The sequence below is a fragment of the Cupressus sempervirens genome, chromosome 4 (assembly GCF_028749045.1).
Source record: "Cupressus sempervirens isolate cs-2001-9-10 chromosome 4, ASM2874904v1, whole genome shotgun sequence".
NCBI classification, from domain to species: domain Eukaryota; kingdom Viridiplantae; phylum Streptophyta; class Pinopsida; order Cupressales; family Cupressaceae; genus Cupressus; species Cupressus sempervirens.
Window position 1 is genome coordinate 490,529,732 of NC_143121.1, and position 25,612 is coordinate 490,555,343.

Here is a 25,612-nt window from a genome sequence, read left to right on the forward strand (position 1 = left end):
CACAAATAATTGAATCTGCTATTGATAGACATTCTGTTACTATTAATATAAACAAATTATATTCTTCCAAGTTCGTAGGTTGTGGATTTTATAGTAAATTCCGGTGTTAAGTTTCATTGAGAAAAAATATTGCTTTGCATAGCTCTACTTCACTATTGTTTCAATATTTTTATATGAAATGGAAAAGACACAAAAATTTATAAAAATCCATCATAGAAAAATAAGGTATCAAGCAAAAACAATTGGGAAGGTGCGTAGAACAAAGAGCATTAAATATACAGGCATTTCCATTTACTTCACTGGAGTTGGATCGTCAAGTGTTCGACAAAATGTCAAAAATCTGATTTGTGAGAAAAGTTGTTCAAATCAAAGTTGTTCAAGTAATAGCCAATTGAGGGTTTTTATAGTGGTATTAGAGCGGTTTCCTGCCAGCCTGGTGCTTAATTATGTGAGTGTCTACATTTGTATTATGACTGATGATAGGAGATTTGTATTGGGTATGCACTATACCCAAAGAGGACGTACCACTCCACCTAGGGAAGGTGAACCTAAGATATAGTTTGTGTTTTGATTGGTAGTCCAGGTGGTTCAGGCGGGTCAAGAGTTAGAGATGCTAATGTTGACAGAGAAGCTATGCAAACATTTAGAAACCTGGGAGCTAGACAACAGCAGATGATAGGTGTACTGTAGCAGTTGTCTAACACTCTGCAATAGATAACACTTCCTCGAGGACAAAGTAAGGGGAGAGCTCGAGATGTTTCTGTTGGTTCTCATAGATCTCGAGTCGAGGATAGAACTCGAGATGGTGATAGGTACAGGGATGCAGATCGGGTTCAAGTTGAGGATCGTGGTGGATTAGCTGATAGAGTTGACATACATACTGGCACTTATGATGGGCCGCAGAGACCCATGTTTCTGAGACCTGAGGTGGATGCTTTCAGTATTGAGTCTGAGGCCGCTCCTTTTGTTGATGACATTGTGGCACACTTTACGGAGTGGAATGCTTTACCACATGCTATTAGAGATCATCTGAATTTTAATAGGGTCCTGACTCAAAAACGAGACATTCCAGAATGAGGTCGGCACTTGAGAGACAATGACCTCGATAGACTGAGTTACAAAAAGTCGCCAATAAGATCACGTTGGAGCACTTTGATGGTACTTGGAGAGTTACAGCTCGAGCTTGGATTCATAAGCTTGACACATATTTGGCTTTGTGTCTTATGTCAGACGTGGACACTATTAGATTTGAGTGCTGCAGTTGGATGAAGTTTCTCATGACTGGTGGTACCACGTGTTAGCTTTGCTATTGGTGCAAGGGGCCTTTTTCTAAAGGTCATAATTGTGCGTTGAGGTCGAAGGGAGCAACGAATCAGGGTATGTGGGTTTATACTGACGTGATTGAGGATGAGTCATCACAACAGCATGAGGGTGCCGATGGAGTTGATCATACTGATGATAGAGTTTATACAATGACAAGTATTTATGGTTTGGTTTTTGACTCATGTTTAGGATTTGCATCGGGTACAAAGTTGGTCTGAGCCTAAGTTGGATTGTCTATAGGATGATTGGGTAGGTATAATGAAGGAGAGTATGTTGAGATTGCCTATGGATTTATCTGTTAGTGATGTTCTGACTTTTACTTCACCAACACAGGTATTTGGTGCTATGTTGCAGGTCATGTTATTGGGTCTGATGGTGGCATTGGCATTCAGTTGGTTCAATGAGGACAGGGAGATCATTTGTTGCTTATGGGATCCCGGTGGACGTTTTGGTATGTACCGGATTGCTTGGGGGCAAGTAATTTTTAAGATTTTCTCTTAACAAAGACCCCCTCTCAGTAGGTACAACTTTAATAACTGAAATTTTCTCTTAACAGAGACTCCCTCTTAGTAGGGACAACTTTAATAATTGAGATTTTCTCTTAACAGAGACTCGTTCGCAACAGGGACAATTGTAACAATAAAGACTCTCTCTCAGCTTTAATCATCACAATACGATGGTTGACTATTGCATAAGCTTGCATAGGGTTGAATAGTGTCAAGGCAACATTAATCTCATTGCTTAAACCATACAAGATATTAATAACTCATAATTTTTCAATGCGAAAAGCTTATCACTACCAATATTCAAGAGATATTATCATAAAAACTAATCTCTTTGTGATCTAATCTCAACATGCACAAAAATATATACATAGAAGACATTTTGTCTTGTGCTACTATAACTAGTGTAATGCTCATGATATACATTCTACTAACATCCTAAAATTAGAACTAATATCCTTGCCATCAAATCTTCCTCACAATCCTTACTGATGGCTTATTTACAACACGTCTGAATAGCTTCTATAGGATCACCACAGGCCTCTAATTTTCTGGTTAATCTCTCTAACCATTTCCAACACTTGCATAAATTTTGACCAAAGGTTTTTCGTCTCCAAAAATATGTCAGAGAGGGCTACAATTAGTTTCGACAAGATTATATTAAAAGAAAACAATTTCTTTATTAGATGCGATGTCGTCTCAATACCTGAAACTCATGCTGAAACTACATAGTGCCTTACTAAAATGGTGTTGTTGCCCTAAACTCATGTAGAAACATGTTATAATGAATTCATCACGTAAATGAAGAGATAGTAAAACACCTAAATAATATAAGCATATCATACTTTAGAAGAAAGTGCCGATCCTTGTTTCTCTACCAAATCGATCAAAGACAAGGCTGTGTCCTATTGAAGCAAGGACCCACCTTTGTCATGTCTCCTCAATTTCGAAGCCTTCTCCATGGATCCTTCGTTCCATTCCCTTACCTCAACAAAATTGTGTTCTCATTATTTATGTTTCAGGGGCGGTCATGTTGTCTTAACTTTGCCAACTCAGATTCGTTACTCTTCTTTGGCTGGTGTTGCATCCAAATGAGTATCCTGTTGTCCATGCAATCTACAGATGATAACAATCGATTCTGCAAGCCATGACTTCCCTGTCGTTAGGTATCTCTACCATATGATAGACAAGAATCAATAGTTTCGATCTCAAAGAAAATGCTAATCTCCAATAAAGGCAAAGCCAACATAGATTACGACCAATGAAATCCCCTCTTCAACTTTTGCCTTCCATAAACTCCACAAGCAAGGAAGAGACGAGTTCGAGGGATGCCCCAGAAATTGAATTTACTTGTCGAATGCGTCACGACCAAAGCCATGATGTCTCCACCGAAGTTATACTTTAGCAAGACGTAGCCAATGGAATGGAGTAGCTATAGGATGATGATCCACTGAAACTTCCATGCACTTGGGTAGAACTAGTGTGATCTTTAAGTGACTATTTCCTTCCTTTCCACTTACTGCTTCTTCAATCTCTATCCAAGCGTGCCACCAATGGAACAACATACTACTATTCATAGCCTTGATGCAATAATTAAATAACTTTAGATCATACCGCTTAATATGATTCTGCAAATAATAACTTTGGCTTCCATTAAACTAAAGACTATTTCCACAGTAAATCTTTTCGGGATGAATAATAGAAAAAATATATGTAACATTAGCATGTGAACAAAAGAAGACTCCCTGTGATTTGAGGCGGATGAGAACAAAAAGACAAAAAGACAGTCCTTCATTAAACTCCTTGAAGGCAATTGTAATTGACAAAGAAGCTGCTGCAAATGATAAGCAAGGACTATTGGAAACAAGATGATACAGAAACTGCCGTCAAAATCAACAATAAAGATAATAGGGAGAATATCCGACACTAAATAGATATTCAAGCAAGCTGAACAAATCAATGAACATGAGCAGTAAAGCAATATTGCTTCTGATGATATGACTCGATGCTACATAGAACTTCAACAGGTAATGGTAGACAGGAAATACATCGTAACCCTGGTAAAACAAAAATTACCCACCACCACAAAATAATAGAACCTTAAAAATATGAATTCCATCAGATTGACCATAGTCATATCATCTGAGAGAATAGCCTCACACAAATTCTTAATAGACCAGAAAAAAGAAAGATAGCAGCAGATCACCTCCACAAGCAAAAGCATCTGCCTTCAGGCAGGCCAAACTTTAGCATACATCCCAAGATTCATCGATCACAACAGAGGTGATGATAGTAAAAGTTTGAACAACATTATTCCCTTGAGGAAATTGAAAACAGCACATCCCATTCATGAGAAGACATGGTTTTCTTGATATAAGACTTTCAACATTGCTGTTATCAAACCTGGCTCTGATACCATGTTATTGTTTTGGCCTAGAAATGGACTATTAAAGCCCATAAATAAGACTTTTGACATTGTTGTTATCAAACCTGATTCTGATAACATGTGTTTGTTTGACAATTTTTTTAAGCTATTAAGGTATATGCTTTATTTTAAATCCAAATGCAATTTCAGGGCTCGTTGACTAGGTCAATTGCTCATTTCGGATGATGCTATGTAGGGGGAGGATTGCCCCAAAGTTTTGAATCTCAACTCATTATAGAAGGCAACCTTCTAGACTAGTTAGACATCTTTGACTCCCCTGTTTGAAATAAATGTCATTTGAATAAACTAGAGTTGCTAAATTAACATTTGGTTGGATGGATAGTAGAAACTCCAATATTTATAAAACAGTTTGTGAGAAAACCAGAAAACGCCTTTGTAAGACTTGCTCATATTAGAAAAATACTTGGGGAAAAGCAGAAAAATGGTCGCCTCTAAGATTGTGTTTTGCCTCTGCAAAACAATTGAACTAGTAGCACACCTTAGTCACCCATACCTAACAATAAATTTTAAATACACTTAAAAAAATTGAAGGATGAATGCAATGATCGCATGACATGTCAAATAAAGGCTCACACTACTATTAAATAGGAAATACAACCATTTTCTTTCGGGTGTTAGGGTTTTCTTTTGCGGCAGATTTTTTTTACCTAGTAATCGCAATTAGTCACGATTCACAAAACGATTAAACCAGATTATTCCCATGTATAAATCGTTGACCAATCAACCTGATTTATACCAATTTAACAGAGAAAAAATCAGCATTATGATTAATTGTGCATAATCGCAGATTATCGCTTCACTAGTCTTGACCCTTCAATGTCTTGAAATGAAGTGACTTACCACTTGAGTTGAAATTTCATTTAATTTCAATTTTATTCAAGACAAGAAGGCCCACTTGCCTATAATTAAGAGAAAATAGCTCCAGAAGCTATAAAGCGCTGTCTCATTAAAGGAGGGTATTGAAATATTATTGTTATATTTAGTTTATAATGGTCAATCAAGATATCAGAACAGCATTGCAGTAACTTCATTTTATTCTTTTAGTTAAGATCTTATCCTTTACTTTTCTAAGTTGTCGATGTTATGCATAGTGGATAGATCTTTGTAATCTATTATTTAAGGAGACTTCCGGTCCTTGATTATTCATTGAATATCTTGATAATTATTTTGTCATTAGTTTTGAAATATAGGTATTTTTTTCAAATTTTAGGGAAAATTTGACCAAAACCTAAAACTTATGGAATTAGGGGATTTCCTAGTGTCAGGTTTGCCATGTTTCAAAATAGCATGCAATTGTCGGCTTTTCCCAGCATCATAGATGCCACGTTACAGTTTTGTGGAAAATCTGATCAAAATTGTGGATGGCATACAATTGCAATATTTTCATGGTGTTAGGGATGCCATGTTTCAAATTTGGGAAAAACTTGACCAAAATTGTGAAGGTTATGCAAGTTCGGATTTTTCTTGTGTTAGGGTTGTCATGTTTCAAGTTTGAAGAAGTTTTGAGTAGAAGTGTAGAATATATGCAAATATGAAGATTCCTTGAGTACTAGGATATTCTCCTATTGTGGATCTTCCATCCCATTAGGGGTATACTATACTGCTTAATCTCCACATTATCCTCATGACCCCTGAATTTCTTCAATTTTCAACATTGACTTCTATTGTGGAATTTGACCCTGACAAGGATCTATGTACATTTACTCCAAATTTTGGAAATACCAAGTACCCACAAAAAATCCACATTTGTACAGTATGGCACAAGTTTCCTCATTTTTTTACATGTTTTTCGCTATCAAGTGCTATTAACACTCTAAATATGCATGATTTTGTGCCACAACTTGAAATTGGCGTCCACACGGGTTCATTAATAGAAATCTGAAAGTTGTACTGTAGTTTTGAATTATACAATGCAATAATGTTTGAGATTACCCCATTTGCATACCTCATGTTGTTTATTCAAGCTGAAGACAACTTCTTTCACAATGACATGCTCTTTGAAAGATCCCCAATACCGGAGGTGTTGGAAATTGTTGTTTGTTTCACAATTTGAGTCTTTGGCTAGCATTTGGCATCTCTGGAAGACTTTGCGCAATTCTGAATTTTTTGTTTGCTTGTTGGTTTTTCAATTGTTTTTGGATTTTTGAAGATATATGCAAAAATAAAAGAGAACAAACAAACAAATTTGAACTACATATAATAAACAAAATTCATTATTGAAAATACTTGACAATCTAGAAATGCCTCAAACTATACCAAGAATAATAATGAGATTTCTGCATTTAAATAGAAAGATTTCCAATATTGATTGTGTTGGTTATCAAAATCGTTGATTAGAAACCTACAAGCCTTGCTTGCTCGATGCTGGATATCTAACCGATTTTGACCAACTTGACAGGATCAATCAAATTAATTTAAATCCTCCGTGCTTTTGGCTCTGCTAAACCAAGGTTTGTACACCTGATCCTGGACAGCAAAACTTGGATCCAAGATGTTTTATAGTGAATAGATATAGTGCAAAAGCAATCTCCTTAAATGGCAAGATTTTAAGGAAAAACTTTTAGATTACGAATAATGAATAATCGTCAAAATTTAATTACTTTAGTAGAGTTGTGAGGTTGCTGAAAGGAAAATTTAAAAAGATTAGAAAATTGCTAACACATAGATTGAGAAATATGAACAGTTTAATGATCAATGCCAAGTTTTAAATGGGCGATAGAGTCAAATTTATAAGTTTTACATACAACTTTATGATATTATAATATTAAATCTATAAACAATTCAATTAATGGGATGTGTCAAATTATTTATAGTAAAACCAGTCTATAATGTTTTAACCTTTAAAAGGATAAAATAGATATAAATACGGAAACAATTTTGATATTTCACAATATTTGTATTTATTAGGTCTAAATAGCAACAAATAATTTAATCCACTTATCCCAATAATAAATTATTAATAGAAAAAGAAAAGATCGTAAATGACGAACTATATAATATTTAACTCTAAAACTAGTGAAAAACCTTACTGATTATAGTGCAAAAAAGTCATGCTGAAGACACCTAGATGTTAATGCTCCACTTAACACAATCTCTTATAGTATTTAAAATATTTGTCCAACAATCCCAATATCCAAGTGCTTAGTTCAACTTCAGTCCTTTTTAGAAGAGAAATTTTTTTAAAATGTATGCTTCAGGAATGTTAATAGCATTTTTTTGAAAGTATTTTTGAATGGTTTGTTTGATCTTTCATATCACATATTTATAAAGAACCAAGGGTGTAGGTTGTTTTATGAAACATCACACCCTTTCACAAAAAAAAACTAATCCTCTTTTAAATATGATTTAAAAACTATTAAATTATAATGGCAACTGCATCCTTGTGCTGCTTGAAATATTCAACGCATGGATTATAAATTTTAATGCGATATCCTTCATTCCTGTGGGCATTTATTTTTGCAATATTTCCTCATCAATTGATTCGCATGGAACTCTCGCATATCACCATCCTATGTGTTCGATGGATGATAATTCGTCTATGTCTTTGCATAATACGGGTTGCTCCAAGAAAATTCAATTCATTTTCAGGACCTTTGCCAATCTCTCACTTCCGCTTATCTCTGATTCAATCCCGACATGGCTCCTCTGTTTTTCTCATGTATGCAGAAGTATGGCTTATCCTCCGTCGTTGCCATTCACTCAGGCTCTCGACCTCCCTTTCACTTGCGTTTGTGCTTCTGATGTTTGGGTTGATGTGCTTCCGAACTGCGATTGTGTGGGCTCATCAAGAAATCCACGTAATTTACAAACTCCTTCCCATCCATGCTCAAAACTATTCACATGAACATTTGTAGATGATTTTTGGGCTTCCTCTGTTTGTATATAGATGCAACGACATCATGAAAGTCCTTCCTCTTCCGCTTGAATGCCTTTTGCAATCTGGGAGTCTATTATGCCTCTGAGAAATTTCCTTGCAGAATTCATCAAGAACAAGTGCCAAGCCAGAATGCATATTATTGTTATCGAAAAGTGCTCCATCAGATTGCTGCCTCAAATACCGATGCCTCAGCTGCAAATAATGGCCGCCCTGCTGAAAATGGGTCTCCCACAAATGCAAAGTTGTCTAGGAAGAAATCAATTGCTGCTTTGATCTCACTATTACCAATATCTCAGAAGTCAATCACCCAAAGACTTGTTGAGGTTTGCATCCAAACAATCTCGACTTGAGGGTTTCGTCCCAAGCTAGAAAATTGCTCTCCCAAAGCAATTCCAAATATGACAAGGTTAAAATGTCAAAAGATAATGAACAATATGCCCAGTGTGGTGGAAAATAAAAATAGTTAACGACTGAATGAATCAATGTAGTAATCTATCAGAGACCGTTGAATTGAAAGGTACATCTCCCTTGTGGTGCAAAGATTTGCAAGGAATTTGTTTTTAGTAGATCAACTAATGTCGAGGGGTATGCTGTTAGCCAGAGAGCACGAGAGGTATACCGGATTGTCCAATACATCAAACAATCTAGGCCAATTTTAGATGATGACTCACAACCTTCACAGATATGAATGTATATAAGTCACTGTTAAGGTCATCTAACACCTAAAATGCAATCTATTCTATCTTCTGAATGCAAGATACAACGATGCAAGACTATCTACTGATGCACGTTGCATAAGAGGAGAAAGTATGGTCAACTTGACAATACTCGGATTGCCCATACTGAAATTTGACAATCCCCAGATTGCTTCCTACTCAGTCCCTTTCATTAACCAAATCTCATAGTTCTTACAGAACAATGAAATGCTTATGAACTAACTTGCACATAATAGAGGAATTAAGATAATCCTGTAAATGAGGGAAGTAAAGCTTACAATCACTGAAAAGAAGGAAACTTGAGGATGTTTGATGAAAAGAGAGCCACCTAGGGGCTATCTAGACAAGAAATTGAACATAATTGTATTGAAAACTCTTCAAGCTAGAAGCTTAAAAGGGATAGACTGTTTAGTAAGTTTGATTCGATATGATTATTATACACACTATGACTTGAGCATATGTGAATGCATGCTCTTAGTGAGTGTCATCTCCAATTGTTGATTCGATATTGTTTTGAGAAAAACAATGAACTATTGCGATGTTCATGAGGGAATATTTCCTGCACGTATATATTTTCCTTTTCATTGTTAGTCTTGTTTAAGCAACATTGTAATTTCTTTCATTAAAAACAATTTTGATATTGTAGAACGGTTCTTGAAGTAGGATCAAATTGTTAGCCTTTACAACCTGTTTGGTTGTGGGGATATGAAATTTGAATAGGAATCAAGAATAGGAATAAGAATAGAAATTGGGAATAGGAATCAGAAATAAAAATCAGGAATAGGAATATAATTTTAGAATAGAAATAAGATTTATTATTCCACACTGATTCAGGAACATCCAGTGGTGTAAGGGTAATCCTGTATCACCCAAAAATATGCTGAATGTTAGTTTCTGTTTAATGTGTTTTCATGTCTGGATACTCATTTGGGTCAAATAAAGATTCCAACTCTCATACTTCCACTATTGGTTTTCTGGGTCAGAGCTTTTGAGCACCTTGGGATACGTGCCAAAGCAAAAAAAAGGTATTTTGTAATTGAGCCATAATTATGATGAGTTAGAGGGTGTAAGTTGGAAGGATGATTATAATTGTAATTTAAAGCACTCCAGAAAAAGAATCAGGTCAAAAGGCTTTGCGGTTTGAAAGTTATTGCAGTTTTAAGTTGCTTGGAGACCCCCTAAGAGCACTTCAAAGTCAGATTTGGGGCACTAAATAGACTCGAGCGGGCCCGAAAAATGGGGGACGAGCAAAGCTGGTCTATAGGGCTATAGAGCGTTTGGTGAGCTTTTAGGAAATGTAAACGGTTTGTCAATCGGAGTCCCAGATTAAAAGTTATGCTCCCGGAAGTTGGACTACCATTTCTGGATTTTTCTAATTTTACACCGACTTCTGACGTGTTTTCTAGAACTTTTTGTTTTGGTGGTGGATGCCAAATGACATATTCTAAAATGTATTCCTAACCCTAAACCTAATTTGGGTTACTTAAGGACATTTCTAGCATTGTAAAGGCAATTTTTGGAGGAGTTTGGGAGAAGTTACTATGAGAAGGGTTTTCTCTAGAATCTGATAACATTGTATGCCCATAGGGCATGTCGTGGAGTCTATTTTTGTTGCATTGAATGTAATAGCATATCATTTCTTATAATAATATTCCCCTTTTCTTGTGTTCATTTTGTCTTGGGTTGTGTCCTCATCACACACTCTATTTGGTTCTTTAAACCCAGAGTAATCATCTTTTATTGACAACCCTAGCTTTGGCGGCAATGGGATCAGCGCAGGCAGACATTGCAGGGCAATAACAAAAGCTTCAAGCCCTTTTAATGGTAACTTCTTAAGAGAATGATAGACTCCTTAGCAATAGGTACGATGGTAGAATAATGAATGAAATTGATGCAGGGAACGATTCGGTGAATCCAAAGTACAACACCATGGATATACTCATTTTTAGATCATTGACATTAGTTCAGCAGATTCTCACTGAGAACAATGATTGAAACTTGTTTCTTCATCTGTCTTTATTCAACACCAACAAATGCTTCATATCTTCGAGAGGCAGATTGATGCCTCTTCCTACACCAAAATTCTCACCTATTTTAATTCTTCTCTCATTTGTTTTCAGCAAGCAGCAAGCATCTAAAGCAAGCCTCTACCCATTTATCAGTGGTGTAACTTACTTCTATTTTCTTGTTGTGCTTTAGTGTGCATTTACCTAAATCAGACTCTTTTTGTTTTGCCAATCTAGTGATTAACATGCTGAATTTCTTCCACATCTTAGGCACTATGAATTTCTCACCCATATTTAATCCTTTTATTATATTCATCTCCCCAACACCAATTGTTGATTCCTCAACTTCCTTCATACTTATAGGACACCGACCTTTCCCATATAATGCAGCTCTAATCCTCTCCAATGCTTTTTCCTCATGGTTTTAGTTTGCTGGTAAGTTCGAACCAAAAGCGAAAACACTGTTGATGACTGTCATTGTATAATAGTAATTGATATTAAACAGAGACTATTAGCACATTAATAACCAAAGCTTTTTGTGACACGTTCATCAAGCTTAAAAGCAAGCTCATTGTCAACAGTTTCAAGACGATTAACGGGCGAGGAGTGAATGTGGAGATTGGACATGGACCATACATCACAATCAAGTTTTTTAGCAATGTAATAATACATGGATTTAACATATAGGATTGCTTTCTTACTAAACCCCCCATGTTTCAAAGCTTACTATCGCGCGTTGTTCACAAACCGCTATTACTCACATGACTCTTGAATTAGTTGAGTCAAGTAGGTTTTCAATCGGTGTCATTAAGCAAACCTGGAAACATTATCAAATAAGTAAAAGTTAAAATGGGAATAGGAATAACTTTTATCAAACCTATTGCTTTCTTTTTTACCTTTCCTCTTTGTTATAACCCTAAAGGGCCTTCTAATTGTTAAGCATGACTAGAAGAGAGGAGAAGAGGAAAGAAGAACCATAGGTTATAAAAAAAAAAAAAAATAAAAATGACGACAAAAAAAAAATGTTTAGAATGCATAACGGACAATGCCCAAGGGAAGGGAAAGACATAATCAGGTAGTAAAACATCAGCGGTTCCTAGAAAGAGTGTGGGATCAGAAGAAAATCACAAAAACACTGTGTTCCATGTAGTTTTGTGTGGGTTTCAGAGTGCTAATTTGGTCTCCGCAGGGGCGCTGCGCCTCGACCCCACTGGGGGTGTTGCCCCCTAGACCCCCAGTCGCTGCAGTTATCAGCTGTGGGAAGTCTGACTAGTTGATGAGACCTGAAGCTATTTCAGGCATGGAGTGTCTGTGTTGGAGAGAACAACAGAGCAAGCCTTTCGAGAGGGGTGATATGCTTTGAAGCACTTGGAGTAGGTGTTGGATGTGAAGCTTTCTTATACAAACTCTTTACCCCATGTGGTAAACACAAACTTCCATGTTTAAATATGTTAAGTTCCAACTTCTATTTGATGATGTTATAGTGTGTTTAAGTTATATTCAATAAAGGGTGCATGAAATAAGTCTTAAATTGTTAAAATCTCTACATTTAAAGTGTTTTTTCAAATTTGCCGATTCATCGCCAATTCACCCCCGATTCATGATTCGATTCGGCCGTGCCGATTCCGATACGATTCTGATTCTCGTTACTATGTAATAAAGTATGCTAAAATGTTTTGTTATATAAATTTGTACACCATTGAGTGTCAACCATTTGAATTATCTTTTAAATTTGGATTAGGTAATTCCCTTTATACCTTTCCATAGAAATGGTGAACGACTTGCTTTATTAACTGTTTTCCAATCATATTAAATCATCTTCATGTAGCCATGGAATCCGTATGATCATTTTTACCCAAAACAAGATACATCACTTTTTATCATTACCAACTTGCCATTAAATGCAACTATGCTTCAGGATTACACTGATAAATGGACATCATGAGATTTCACTAGGGTTATTTTTGAGATGCCTTATATAAGGGAAAATGTTATGAATTATAAATAGAATAATTTACCTCTAAACAATGACGAGGTCTCTCATCAAGTGAGAAACTAATTCTTAATATTCATGTAGATTTTCAATACCCATGTTTGGTTTGTGCAAATCCCATTGAAAATGCAATTTGTATTTAGGAGACGCTAGTATCAAACTGTCTTTAATATTCTAATGCTGAATGGTGTGGCTCTAACATTTTGTCTCTTTACTATATGCGGATTCTTGAGATCAGCATAAGAAGTGCACAGAGAAAATTATGGCATATGCAATCTGTATTGTTTTGAGTTAAAGCAAATTTTCTTTGGACTAGATTATGTATTAGGATGGGACACTTATATCCGTTTGCAAATGTCTACATTGTTCCAGCCAAAGTGATTTTATGTCATGTATGTGAATAATTTAATTACTAATATGGTTGATTAATAGTTTATATGGTCTGTTGAATGCATGAGAATGAGTGATTGGCATCATTGAATCAGAATTATTCTTAATTAAGATGCGTGGCATTGAGGTTTCAGTAAACTTGTCATGATCATCGGAAGGACCTTGATTCTATTGTCTTATGTGTGAAAGGCAAATGTCTTTTTTATTGAAAATAGACTGTAACATTAGTCATTGATAATCCATATATTTCATGCATCAATCATACAACCTGAAAAGTGTAAACAGTTGTTTTTTAGTATATTTCATGCTTGTGATTTCTCATGTACTGGAACCTAGGTTTCTAATTGATCTTGCATTAGAACAAGAGTCAATCCCGCTTCAAACTTTATTGGCTTGTTATCTTTCGCTCACATAAACAGGAGCAAACCTCTTTGGTTTTGATTGACTGATGAGATCCAAACCCCAACTTCTCTCAGTAGAATCATTATATCATCATAATCAAGGCACTGTTCTAATTCTGTCGTCCACTTTACGATATTCTTAAGTCTTGTTGTTTAACATCTCCAATCCGCTCTCTTGAAGTAGGATACGATCCAGGTAAAGTGCTCCTATGTGTTTCGTTCTTGTTTCTACCTTCCTAGGTGCTTTTTAAGTGACTTCAAACACATATTTACAGAGCAGTATCTTCTTTTTCTATCATCTATCGTAAATGTCAACTGATCATAAAATTTGGTACAGGACAGTTTCCTATGTTACTTGATTTCCTTTCTGTTATATTTAATTATGTGAAGATCCCATCAGTTTTTCGTATACCAAAATGATCTATTAGATTCTTAATATTGATAAAAATCTAATTGAACATAGGAAACATAGTTGAAAATCCTGCATCATTTCTAAAATATGATGTTATCATGTCTGGAGGAATGATCTTAAGGTATGTATGTCTTTACAGAATCGGGCTGGTTGAAGGTGTCTGGCTTATTGGAGTGATTGATGAAGTTCGCATGTGTGGGGAAAGTGGAATCAAACAGCCCATTTTGGTTGACACTAAAACTCGTAGTCAAGCTTCATTGCCTTCTGAACCTCAAAAACGAAATGGAAGGTAATTCGTTTTTATCCTGTTCTTTACTTGAAGATGTCTTTCTTTTACCACTAGTTGAGAGCAACTGTTGACCATTTTTGAGAATAATACGGGCATGCTCTAATTTGCAGTTACAACGTTTTTCTTATTTTTGTATGTATTCTAACTATTGATCCCTTGTTTGTGCTTGGCAATGTCTGTGTCAATATAAATATGCGCTTTTGGAAATTTTGATAGATACATGAGTCTACCTGTGTCCTAGCATGCAAACTTGTGTAAGCATTCCGTAGAAATGGCATAGGATTCTATCCCCTACCAATTATAGTTGAAATTTATTTAAGGGGTCTTTCTAAAAGACCTTGCATGGAGGAGGATGTAGACAATCCATTTTTCGTGATTCAAAGAAACTTACTCTTTCGTAGGAGATAAGGAAATAAGCAGCTGTTTCATTAAGAGGAACAATGCTTTGTTACATAGAAAACTTTAAACATACAAGTGCACAGTTAGGAGGAAAGTTATCTCTACATTTTGTAATTGGGGCATACACGATTTTTCATGAACTTTAAGGAAAAAGAAACTCAGAAAATTCATTGATAAGCAAAGGGAAAAGTAAGACAAGGATGTCGAATAAATGAAACAAGCAGAATGTTGTTACTGTTTTAATGCATCACACATGTTTTGGTTCATTTTTGGAATCCTATCCTGAAAAACACAATAAAGAAAGAAAAACATTATGAATATGCCTTCTTTTTTGAAGCGAGGCCATAATTATATAGAGAAATGACAGAACTCCCGAAATTACTTGCCATAAAATAACAGAAATAAAAGCAATCTGTATATGATGCTTTGCATACTCGAGTTTGATATGTGACTAGTTTTGATCAACAATGAACATTTAGTTCCAGACCTGACTTGTCCATGATGATTTTAGCTAGAGGTCATAATTACAGTAAGACAGAATGATGTAGGCCCTAGGGCTTAGTTTGTAAGTAATAAAAATGTTTATAGTTTCCCCAATTTTTTCTTTTGCCAAAATAAATCACAATCATGAACATGCAAATAATGGTGCGTGCTGCAATTAATGTTCTGATATGAAATTTTAGTGTTCATTAACTGTTGTTGTAAAGTGGCTGGTAGAAAATTTACCCTGAGCTTTGATACATTATTTCAAAACATAAAATGTAATCACAACGAAGGTCCCACGAACTAATAAGCTGGTGTAATTATGAAGGGCCTGGAAACTCAATCTGAACTGCTGCTGATGATGTTGGAGGTTAGGAAGTTGCAGGTCCAGTGCAGCTAAGAAACTCCTCCTACTAAGCATCGTAGATTGCTTCCAAATGATAGCAACAGAAACATATAATTTAAACAATCTCTATAACTCACCAATAATCAAATAAATAGCGAATTGCAGGTCTTGAATAGCTTATCAATTATAACCAGCAAGCTTTCAAAAGCCAAAAGCTATATCTGATAGACTGAAATCTGAAGTAACACTCAAAATCATACCTCTAATCACCTTACAACTTTCTGTTCTGAGGATAGACTGATCTGGTATGTAAATTGGAGCACAAGCAAGTCCATAAACTGAGAATTAGATTACAGATCTGGAATAACATCATTGCAGGATCAAAACAACCACTAAAGTCACCCCATTTTACCATATTTACATCCAAATAACACCCAATAACAGGGATTCGAGTCAGTAATATCAAACAGCATTAAATTTATACAGGAGTCTAATATTATGTTGAATCAGCCGGTGTAGCTTGTATTATGGATTTGTACAGCTTCAATATAATGACCCCATTTTCAGGTTCTCTAGCAGTGCAGTTGTTGAATTTCTGGGTTTGTTTCAGCTTAATCATAGGGGTAATTGATGTTGCCAGTGTGCTTAGAGGGTTTAGAGGAGTCATATGACACTTTCAGTTGTTATTTTCGGCTTTTAGTTTGGACTAGTGTCATGTAGGGAGCCTCTATTTTTATTAAGTCACTCACTTAGGTCCGTTTATCATCTTTCATTAGCGAGATCACTCCTATGCAGTCAGATTTTAATTGTGATGCACTTCGATCATTGCTGCTATTTGTAATATTGAGCTATATTTAATTGATTCCTTTAAAATTATTCATTTTAATTAAATATATTTATTAGAATAATGGGATGCTTAGAAGTGATTTTAAGACTGAAATGTTATAATTTTAAATGTACATTAAATCACTTTTTCGAGTTAAAAGGAATAAATTAATAAGGTGATTTGTTTTAATGGATGTGCCCTTATTCAATGCTACATTGGGAATTTAGAAAGGGATGCGAGTCTTATAAAATAGAAGGAAAAAAAAACATTCTAAAAAACTGCAATAAAGAAAAAAAAAATGAAGCACTTTTTCCAAAAAAGCAATTCAAAGGAAAAACAAATTCTTGAGAAAGTGGTGAGAAAGCAACAAAAAAGCTATAAAAGGAGGATCAGAGGTCGTATTTGTAATGTTGAGTTTATTATTTCTGATATTTCACTCTGAAGAAACTCTATGTGGTTCTAGAGTTGGACTTGGTTCAGCTCAAGGTTTGCTAAGGTGAAATCTCTCATAGGAATAATCTTGGCGATTTCATCTCCAATGTCATAGTTGGGCATATTTATGGAGTTTATTTTACTTTTGAATAAGACTTGTTGAAATTAGCTTGTTAGAGGTTGATGTAGAATTTCACAAGGAAGAGTTCGTTCATTCATTTCTTTTGCTGGTCGTACTTTGGTAAGGAGGTATGTGAGCTTTCTAGGGTTGATTTGGTAGCGTTTTTTAGTCCACTTCAGCAGTTTGGGGGCACCTAGAGTGGGAAACTACATTGTTATAATCTTTTTTATCATTGCTGGATATTAATGTGGTGACATCCATCTTTGGAGTGATACTTTGCAAATTTCATGAATAGCTCAAACTATTTTAATGCTTCATTTTTGGGATGTGGCAAGTATACCGTATGGTAGAGTTTCAATGCCGTACGTTGCTATGGTGGAGACGGTTTGTGCTGTTGTGGAGGCCATATGGTGTTGGAGATGGACGGAAAGTATTGTATCGAGGGGAAAATATGGATTCAGATGGACTTGTGAAAGCCAGAAGTGGAAGTTATTGTGAGACTCACGATGCCAAATAAATATGATTCAACTCAACGCCAAACATCAACAGGAAACTTTCCAAATAGTGATTCGTAAACCAAAGAGTGTTATGTATGCAAATTGTCACCAAAACATAGCAATATATTCTCAGATAAGGATGGTGCTCCAAATGTGCCAAATCTGAAGCAAAGTTTTAGAGAGAATTGGAATAGGGTTAGGGTTAAATTCCACCGAAACCGAAATAGCTAAATAGGGAAGATCTAGTTTTGAAACTGTAATGATCTAGTCTTAATATGATCAAAATGAATTAAATCTTGACTTGAGATATTTTTTCAAACAGTTGGAGTGTAATCTTGGTATTAAGCTGTTATACCACTGTATTATTGTGGCCCTTAATCTGACTAAAGAAATTAATTTCTGACCCTCAAAATTTAATCAAATAGTTGGCGTGCAAACTGAATAATGAAGCTACTGATACTACTGTTGCGATTATTGCATCACATTTAGTTAAATAATTATTCCCCACATATTACCGCATAATTTCCAAATCAATTACAACAACAGTGATCTCAAAGACAAGACTAGGTTGTATTGAATGTGCAGTCACAGTTCAATTAATAACATATTATCTTTATTTCAGGTTTGCAAGAAGACTACAGGTATGGACTCAAGTATTTCAATTAAACTGGAAGTAGTGTACACACCCCTACTCAAGTTTGTAAACACAAAGAATGAAAACTGAAACCTGGTTAGTCGTAGACAATTGGGAGTCTGTGCTGCGGTCCACGACATGCCTCCAATGGCCATAGTTCTGGAATTGTCAACTCCCAAATGCTCCAACACTCATTGTGATTTACTGGTATCAGCTTTAGCGGAATGTCTATAACCCGTGACCTCTCTGTAAGTGCAGATGCAGATGGCGTAACCAATATTCTGGCTGTTAACACTGTCGTCTCTTATGCTCCTTGCGGATTATGATGTATATACGTTGACTGTAATGCACATTGCTGGAGGTGACCCGACTCAGGAAATTCCTCTCAGCCAATTGTATGCTTACATCCCTTTGCTATGCTGATTGATTATGAACTCCTAATTTGCCTGCCCAAGTTTGAACTTGTCATATACCAATGCTCGACTTTAGGAATTATCAACTTCAACTGTACGTACCTTACTAATTGCCGTGAATCTTCAGAAAACCTTCTTGACTGATTTGTATCTGCTGCTGTTAACTCCAGTCTGAAAGCTTAAGGTGAGTTACTGGGTTTGCGTCCAGTCTCACTAAATTTCCTTAAGGGGTTTCGTCCTTAGGAAGTATCCAGTCATAATAAGCAACCTTTTAGGATTTGTTTAATAACATATATTCGTTGTGTCCATCCCAATGTAGCTCCATGCTTTTATAACCTTGATATGAGGGAAGACACAATCAACTAGGCAATGTGGGATTAAAAGTCAATTTCCTCTTTTAGTCACTTAAGTAACTTTATAACATTATAATATTTAAATAAATCACTTAAGTCACTTGAACTTTAATATCTCTTGAAATATTTGTCTGATTGCCATGTCGTTTGAAATAGGAATCTCTCCTCATAATTCCCCATGTGACCAAATACGCTTTCTAAAAATAGAAAGGGTTCATCTCTATTATCCCTGACTTACTATACATAGTATGGAAAATGAAGTCCAAATGACATCGAACGGAGACCAAATCCATAAATCACTGAAAGTTGGAGATGAATCAATCCTCAGAAAACCTTGTAACCATCCTCATTAGCCATGATGGTCCAATATTAGGCTAATCATTGAAATTTTGATGCTAGCAACTAATGGGGACATTACAATCCTTCCTTCCCGAGATTGCTTGCCCTCAAGCAATCCAGCAATAATAGTGAACTCCAATCGCCACTTATAGCTTAAATGTAGTATGTGATACCCTTCTAAACATTGAACCAACTGCATACTAGTAACATCATCAAGACCAACAACATAACCTACAGTATAGCACTCAAAACTTGTGCTAATGATGTAGGAGTTAGAATATCAGTAGAAGAATCCCCCACAAGAAATATCTTCATCTTGGTTCTCAACCATATAATATAAATTGGATTGGAATTCAAATCAACAATTCCTTGAAGAGACGTAGCTACAGGAGAACCATATGCACTCATGCCAATTGTATCAACCATAGGTGTAGCCACGTCAAAATTTGTGGGCACAGGAACGTTACTAATTGCTGCAACACAAAACTGAATCTTTACAGATGGTGAAAACTGAGCCCAACTCCACTCAAGTGAGTGATCAACATCAACCTCAAACAATGGATTGTCATAAGACAATGTTGCATCCATGTCAAACATAGGACTATTCATGAAGTGAACATCAACACTTTGTTGATCGATAGTATAGCATGACTCTAATACTACATTGCTCACCTCGTCAACAATAACAAGTGTACTACCATCAGAGCACAAATATACAATTGCTTGCATACTGCTAAACTCCTGATTGGATGGCTCAATCGACACAAAAGTGGCTGCTGATATGACAGTATCCTTGCAAGCTCCTACTCCCATTATCGCTGCATCGCCATCAAATACATGATCTAGGGAACTCATGCCAACAACTGCATCATTTTCACTTGACATAAATCCTCATGACATTCCACCTAATATGTGCCCAACTCATGCAGTGTCTCATAAGAAATGTCCTGCGAATCTGAAGCCGCAACTCTATCATCACCTTCCACTCTTAGAAAAAGTGATATCATTCTCTGCTCAAATCTCGACTTTTAAATCAGTTGGGTCATCCATTTGTGACTTTGATTCATCTCATTCACTAGCACGTCCAACTGTTTCACAATACCCTGTATCTCAGAATCTCCCTCCATTAGTGGAGAAGTACTCCCTCTGTAGGTGTATTGAATACTGAACCTTCTGTCACCATCCATAACACTAATATTGTATCCTCCTCGATATTTGTTTTTATTCAAGGGCCCTAGAACATCATGAAGAACTTGTAAGAAGAGAAAATGGATTCATTGGTACATCCAACTGTTTCACAATACCTTGTATCTCAGAATCTGCCTCCATTAGCGGAGGAGTACAACCTCTGCGGGTGTATTGAATACCAAATCTTCTATCACCATCCATAACACTAATATTGAGTCCTCCTCGATATTTGGTTTTATTCAAGGGCCCTAGAACATCATGAAGAACTTCTAAGAAGAGAAAATGGAAAGTTTCTAAAGTTTCTCAAGGCTGTCCGAGATCGCTTTGGGTTCTTTTTCCTCATCTATCCACTCATCTCCCTCACATTACCAATATGTTTTGAGGCTTACTCTCCTGCATCTTTTGCCTACCTTCTCTTTTAAACAATTCCCTATATGGAATTACGTTGTTCTCGACAAATTCTCTTGTTGCCTTGCTTCCTATATCTAGAATTACTAACTTCCTCTCCATTCCCCCACTTTGTTTTAGAGACCCTCCTCTCCCCATCCAAACCATCAACCCCAAATCTCACTAGTTCTACCATTATGTCCAACCCCCACACTTATCCCCTTCTCACGAGACCCACACAAACCCAACATCTAGCACTGCTTAGACCTCTTGTGCAAAAAAATCTCCAAGGATGTCCCTTGCGATTGTGTTTTTCCATTTTCTTCCACTGTCTACTCATCTCCAACAAATGTTTTCCAAATTGATAGATTCTAATAGCCCAATAATTTTAATGAACTCTCTTGAACATGTTGCCTCGTAGGAGGATGACTTTCAAACATCTCCTAGACAACATTCATTCGCTATTAACTAGCTTGCTATGTCAAGTATGGTTTATTTTCTAAATGAGCTGCAGTCGTTTGATCATTTTGCTTCTTTCTATCATAGTCTACATTTTTGAGAAGGAAGACCCTTCTTGAGGCCCGCCCTCGAATTCTCCCTGTTGTGGTGGTTTTCTTTCATCCTCTTATCACGTATCCTCTCATGTTACTTTGTCTTCCAGACCTAAGTTGGGATAGGGAATCCCAAAGATCCATGTCTTCACTTACTTCCCCCTATCACCTTACCATTCTTCCTCTCCTCACCTTGCTACCTAATTGACTCCCTTTGTATCCACCCTTGATCTTCTCTGTCCAAACTTCTAACCAATTCGTTTAATTGTTGTACTTCCATTCTCATAAGTCATAGAAACATTAGCAATTGGGATAATAAATTGCCAATTAATTATTTGAGCCTCAACATTAACCTCACCTTAAAAATTTCTAAACAAGGTTTGGGATTTGCCGTTACTTCCTGCTCCATTCGTGATGTTGAGTTTATTCTTGAAATTGAGTACTCAATTTGTTCTCTTCCTCTAGACATTGCGAAAGAAGTTCAACAAGATTGTGCCACGACCTTGAGACATGTCAAAGCACACAAATGTAATGCTTTTCAATGTGAACTTCAAGCTTTCAATCAATTTCTTAGGAGCAAGCATTTGGTTATCTCCAAAGGAAATAGGGGGAATACAATGGTAATTATGAACAAGCAATATTACTTTTACAAAATGCTTAATCTTCCTTTGGATAGCAAGAACTACAAATCCTAAACCACAATCCTTAAACTCTCAAAAAAGTTAAATGTACTATTTCGAGTTCTTTCTTTGATGAGGACACAAAAAATAAAATCTTGCCCCCTCTAAGGAAGTGACCCTACACATTTATGGAGTCCTAAAATTTTGCAAGGTGTTCCCCTTATACCCAATGTAAACTCTAGAGGCTGACTAATTCTCCTCTTTGCCATCTTCTTGGCCAAACTCATTTCCTCTCTTTTGGGAAGATTAGACGACGTTTTCAAAGGTAACACACATTTCATTGACATCATCGAGGATGCTAAATTGGATAATAACAACCTTCTTGTGAGCTCTTTCTTGATCTTTTGATTCACTGAAATTCTCGTCCTTGATACCATTAAGATCATTAAAAGAAAATCTAATGATGAAATGCTCACCTTAGTAGAATTATTCTTGGCATCTTTTTTCGCATTCAAAGGGTCTATCTATGCACAAGTAGATAGAGTAACGTGGCCATTTCTCCCCTCCCTAGTTATTACTAACCTTCATATGGAGGAATTTGAACACTCAACTCTTATCTCCTGTCCACTCAAACCAAAATGGTGGCGAAGGTATGTTGATTATACTATTGCTTGTTGGCATCTTGTGCTTGACAATCTAGACGATTTCCATGGCCGCGTAGTAGCATTCGAGATGACATCTCCTTTACTAAAGAAATTGAGTTACATCTCCAAATCTCCTTCTTGAACATATTGCTGATAAGATAACTTGATAGGCTCCTCTTTGGTAAGGCTTTTCACATAGGTACGCATATAGCTATGTACCTCCACTCTTCCTCTTACCACCACTCTACCCAAAAGGCTAGCATTGTCAAAATCCTTGCCATTAAAGCCTTTCACATTTGCAATGAAGAAACATTAAACAAGAGTTGGGTCATATGTGTAATGTTTTCAAATTAAACGACTATAAAACAAAGCAAATTTCTAGAGCCTTCAACCAAGCCAAGAACTGGTCCCTATCTAGGGACAGTCCAACCCAACATCAACTCCTCTCCTTCACCAACAAATTCCTATATCTAAGACATCTTGTTCAAAAGTTCCCAGATTCTGGGATAAATGTTTTCATTGTGCCTTCAAGTCCGTGTCCACTTTAAGAAGTTGTATTCCTTTAGGCAAAGTCTCAAGAGACATTGTTTTAGACTCGAGTGTTTATAAGGTTGTACTCTCATGTGGCACACCTTACATTGGAGAAACAAGTTGCTTGTTGAACATTGGGTCACTTGATTGGACCAATTAGGAGCTTGAGTGGTCTTTGATCCTAAAAATGATTGTTGGCTTTTGAGAAAAAATGTTGTGATGATGCTGGTGGTTCCAATGTGGTCATGAGTTATTGGAAATATCAAAATAGAGGAGTGTGTGACTTGTAGAAGATAATAGCTGTGAGAAAGATCTAATATCTAAAGAATTACTTGAATGAGATTGTCATAATTCTACATTTAGTTTCTATTGGTCGCCAGTTTCATATGGAGCTGCAGATTTATGTTATAATTGATCCTCTTTGAGTACAACATTCTTTGTATTCTTGCCATCTATTTAAGGTTGAAGATTTATTTGTTCGTGTTGTAGTGTCTTAAAATGTAAGGACCCATCATTTAAGACCTTTTAGCACCTATTTCGTAGCAACTTCATGAACCATGAATGAACCCGTGCTCAATGTGCTTGTTCTTCTATTTCTTTCTGCTTTTCGCAATTTTTGCTGCACTACCTCAAAGACCTCTTTTTGAGCCCTTCCCTGGGAGTACGCCAACTTGGCCAATCCAGGTCGATCTCTTCCCTCAACCTCTTCCCTGAGGGAAAGAGGCCTTGGGGCTTGAGGCGCCTTAGGGTTTCCAATTATTATTTTTTGATCTCCAATAAGCTTGTATTGTTTTCACGGCCACAAAACTAGTATTAAAGGGGGCTTGGGATCTTCATTTTTACAACAAGAGATCATATCATGACATCAAGTGACACCCATGTGCACTAAAGGCTTTCATGCTTTTAAGCAAGTTTTCATCAAGCATTCAAGGTACTCAAAGTTTCAAGGATTCTTTGTGAGCATTTCCTCTTCAAGATCTAACATTTTGTTGACCATCAAGAGAGGAGATCTACACTGAGGCATTTATCATCTTCTTTATTAATGCACATTTACTTTCTACAGGAACATGTTAGCAAAATTGTGGTTGCATATCTGGAAATAATTCCTTGAGAGTTTTCGGAAAAAGTCTGGTTGACTTACAGGTTCTTGGGAACACAGTGACTTCATGGAACGACGTCCAAACACTTTTCCTCTAGGTCGACCTATTCCCGTAGTGTTAATAGGAAAAACCATTTTTGGGTTATTCTAGGTTTTTTGTTTGTTTTTGGGGAATGACCGACAAAATTTCAAAATCAGGCCTAGATTCACACTTCTTAGAGCAAAAAGACAATTTCCTCTACATATTTTGAGGTTAGTACTTTCATTCATGTCAATTTTCATTTTAAACATAATTTCACGTCATAACTAGGCTGATTGCACTCATTTACCACTTAGATCTACATTACATATCTCACTTAGTTAATTAATTCAATTGTATAATCACATTCACATATCACACACAGGACTAAGAGCATTTCCTTGGATTGCGTTCCTTTTAGCAACTCGAATTCAGTATTGGCATCCCTTACTCTATTTGGGTCTTGCTAATCTAATTCAAATTCAAAAGGGATTATGCTTGGAAGTTCTCCTTCTCCCCACACATATTTTAATTGGTTACCGTCAAAAGTGGAGGCCACTACTTTATTAAAACCCCCTCTTCAATTTTTCACCAAAACATTTTGGTGAACTTGACATCTTACCCCCATTCCTATTGTAGTTAGAAATTGCTTTCTCTTCTTTGTGCATCTAGATCTACTCTTGTTTGCATTAGTAGCATTTACTTGGATCTACTCTATATGTACTTACCTTTTTTCTCATGTTCCACAAATCATTTAAAGAATTTTGCAAACATTATTTCTGTATCTTTAACAGAAAGCATCACACTCCCATGGACTTAGATTTACCATCTAATCTTCCTTTTTATGGAGATAATTGATGGATTGATATTGTAAAGTTTACTAAATTTATATCAGATTTAATATGAATTTTCTTTCTTAGAAATCTATAGGTTGAGTGCTTGAATTTTTCTAGATTTGATCTTCAACATATATATCAATGTGATATGTGGTAAGAATTACATATAAATGTGTTGGGTGATATTTTGCAACGACAGTTTTGGGTAAAAATCTAGTCGCAAAATAGGATGACCAGCCACAAGGTGTGAGACAGAGTCTCTCCTACCTTAAAGGGAAGGCTCCCTCTTCTCACCGTTCCTTGGATCAACTCAAGGTAAGCAAGAAGTTGAGAAATTTTGTAAAATGGGTGTTAGCAATATCCTTTCTTCTTATCTTTCAAGAAAGAATCCACTTACTCGTGAAGTGAGAAATGGGCAGAGTGAATCTCTAACTACACTTCTATCTAAAGCTGGAAACGGTGATACCAATAAACTAATACTAACTCAAAGGTTAGCTGAGAGTGTACCAGTTTGGCTCTTAAGTCCAGTTGTACTTCT

General features: G+C 36.2%; 1 protein-coding gene across 1 annotated transcript in view; it reads left to right on the forward strand.

Annotated features, from left to right (window-relative positions):
• LOC149562087 (exonuclease V-like protein) overlaps positions 1 to 25,612 on the forward strand; it is a 173,485-nt gene that overhangs the window by 77,297 nt on the left and 70,576 nt on the right. Inside the window, exon 4 of the mRNA XM_089825625.1 lies at positions 14,207 to 14,356. Coding sequence (XP_089681751.1) covers positions 14,207 to 14,356 — 150 coding nt within the window. The remainder of the gene's footprint in view (positions 1 to 14,206; positions 14,357 to 25,612) is intronic.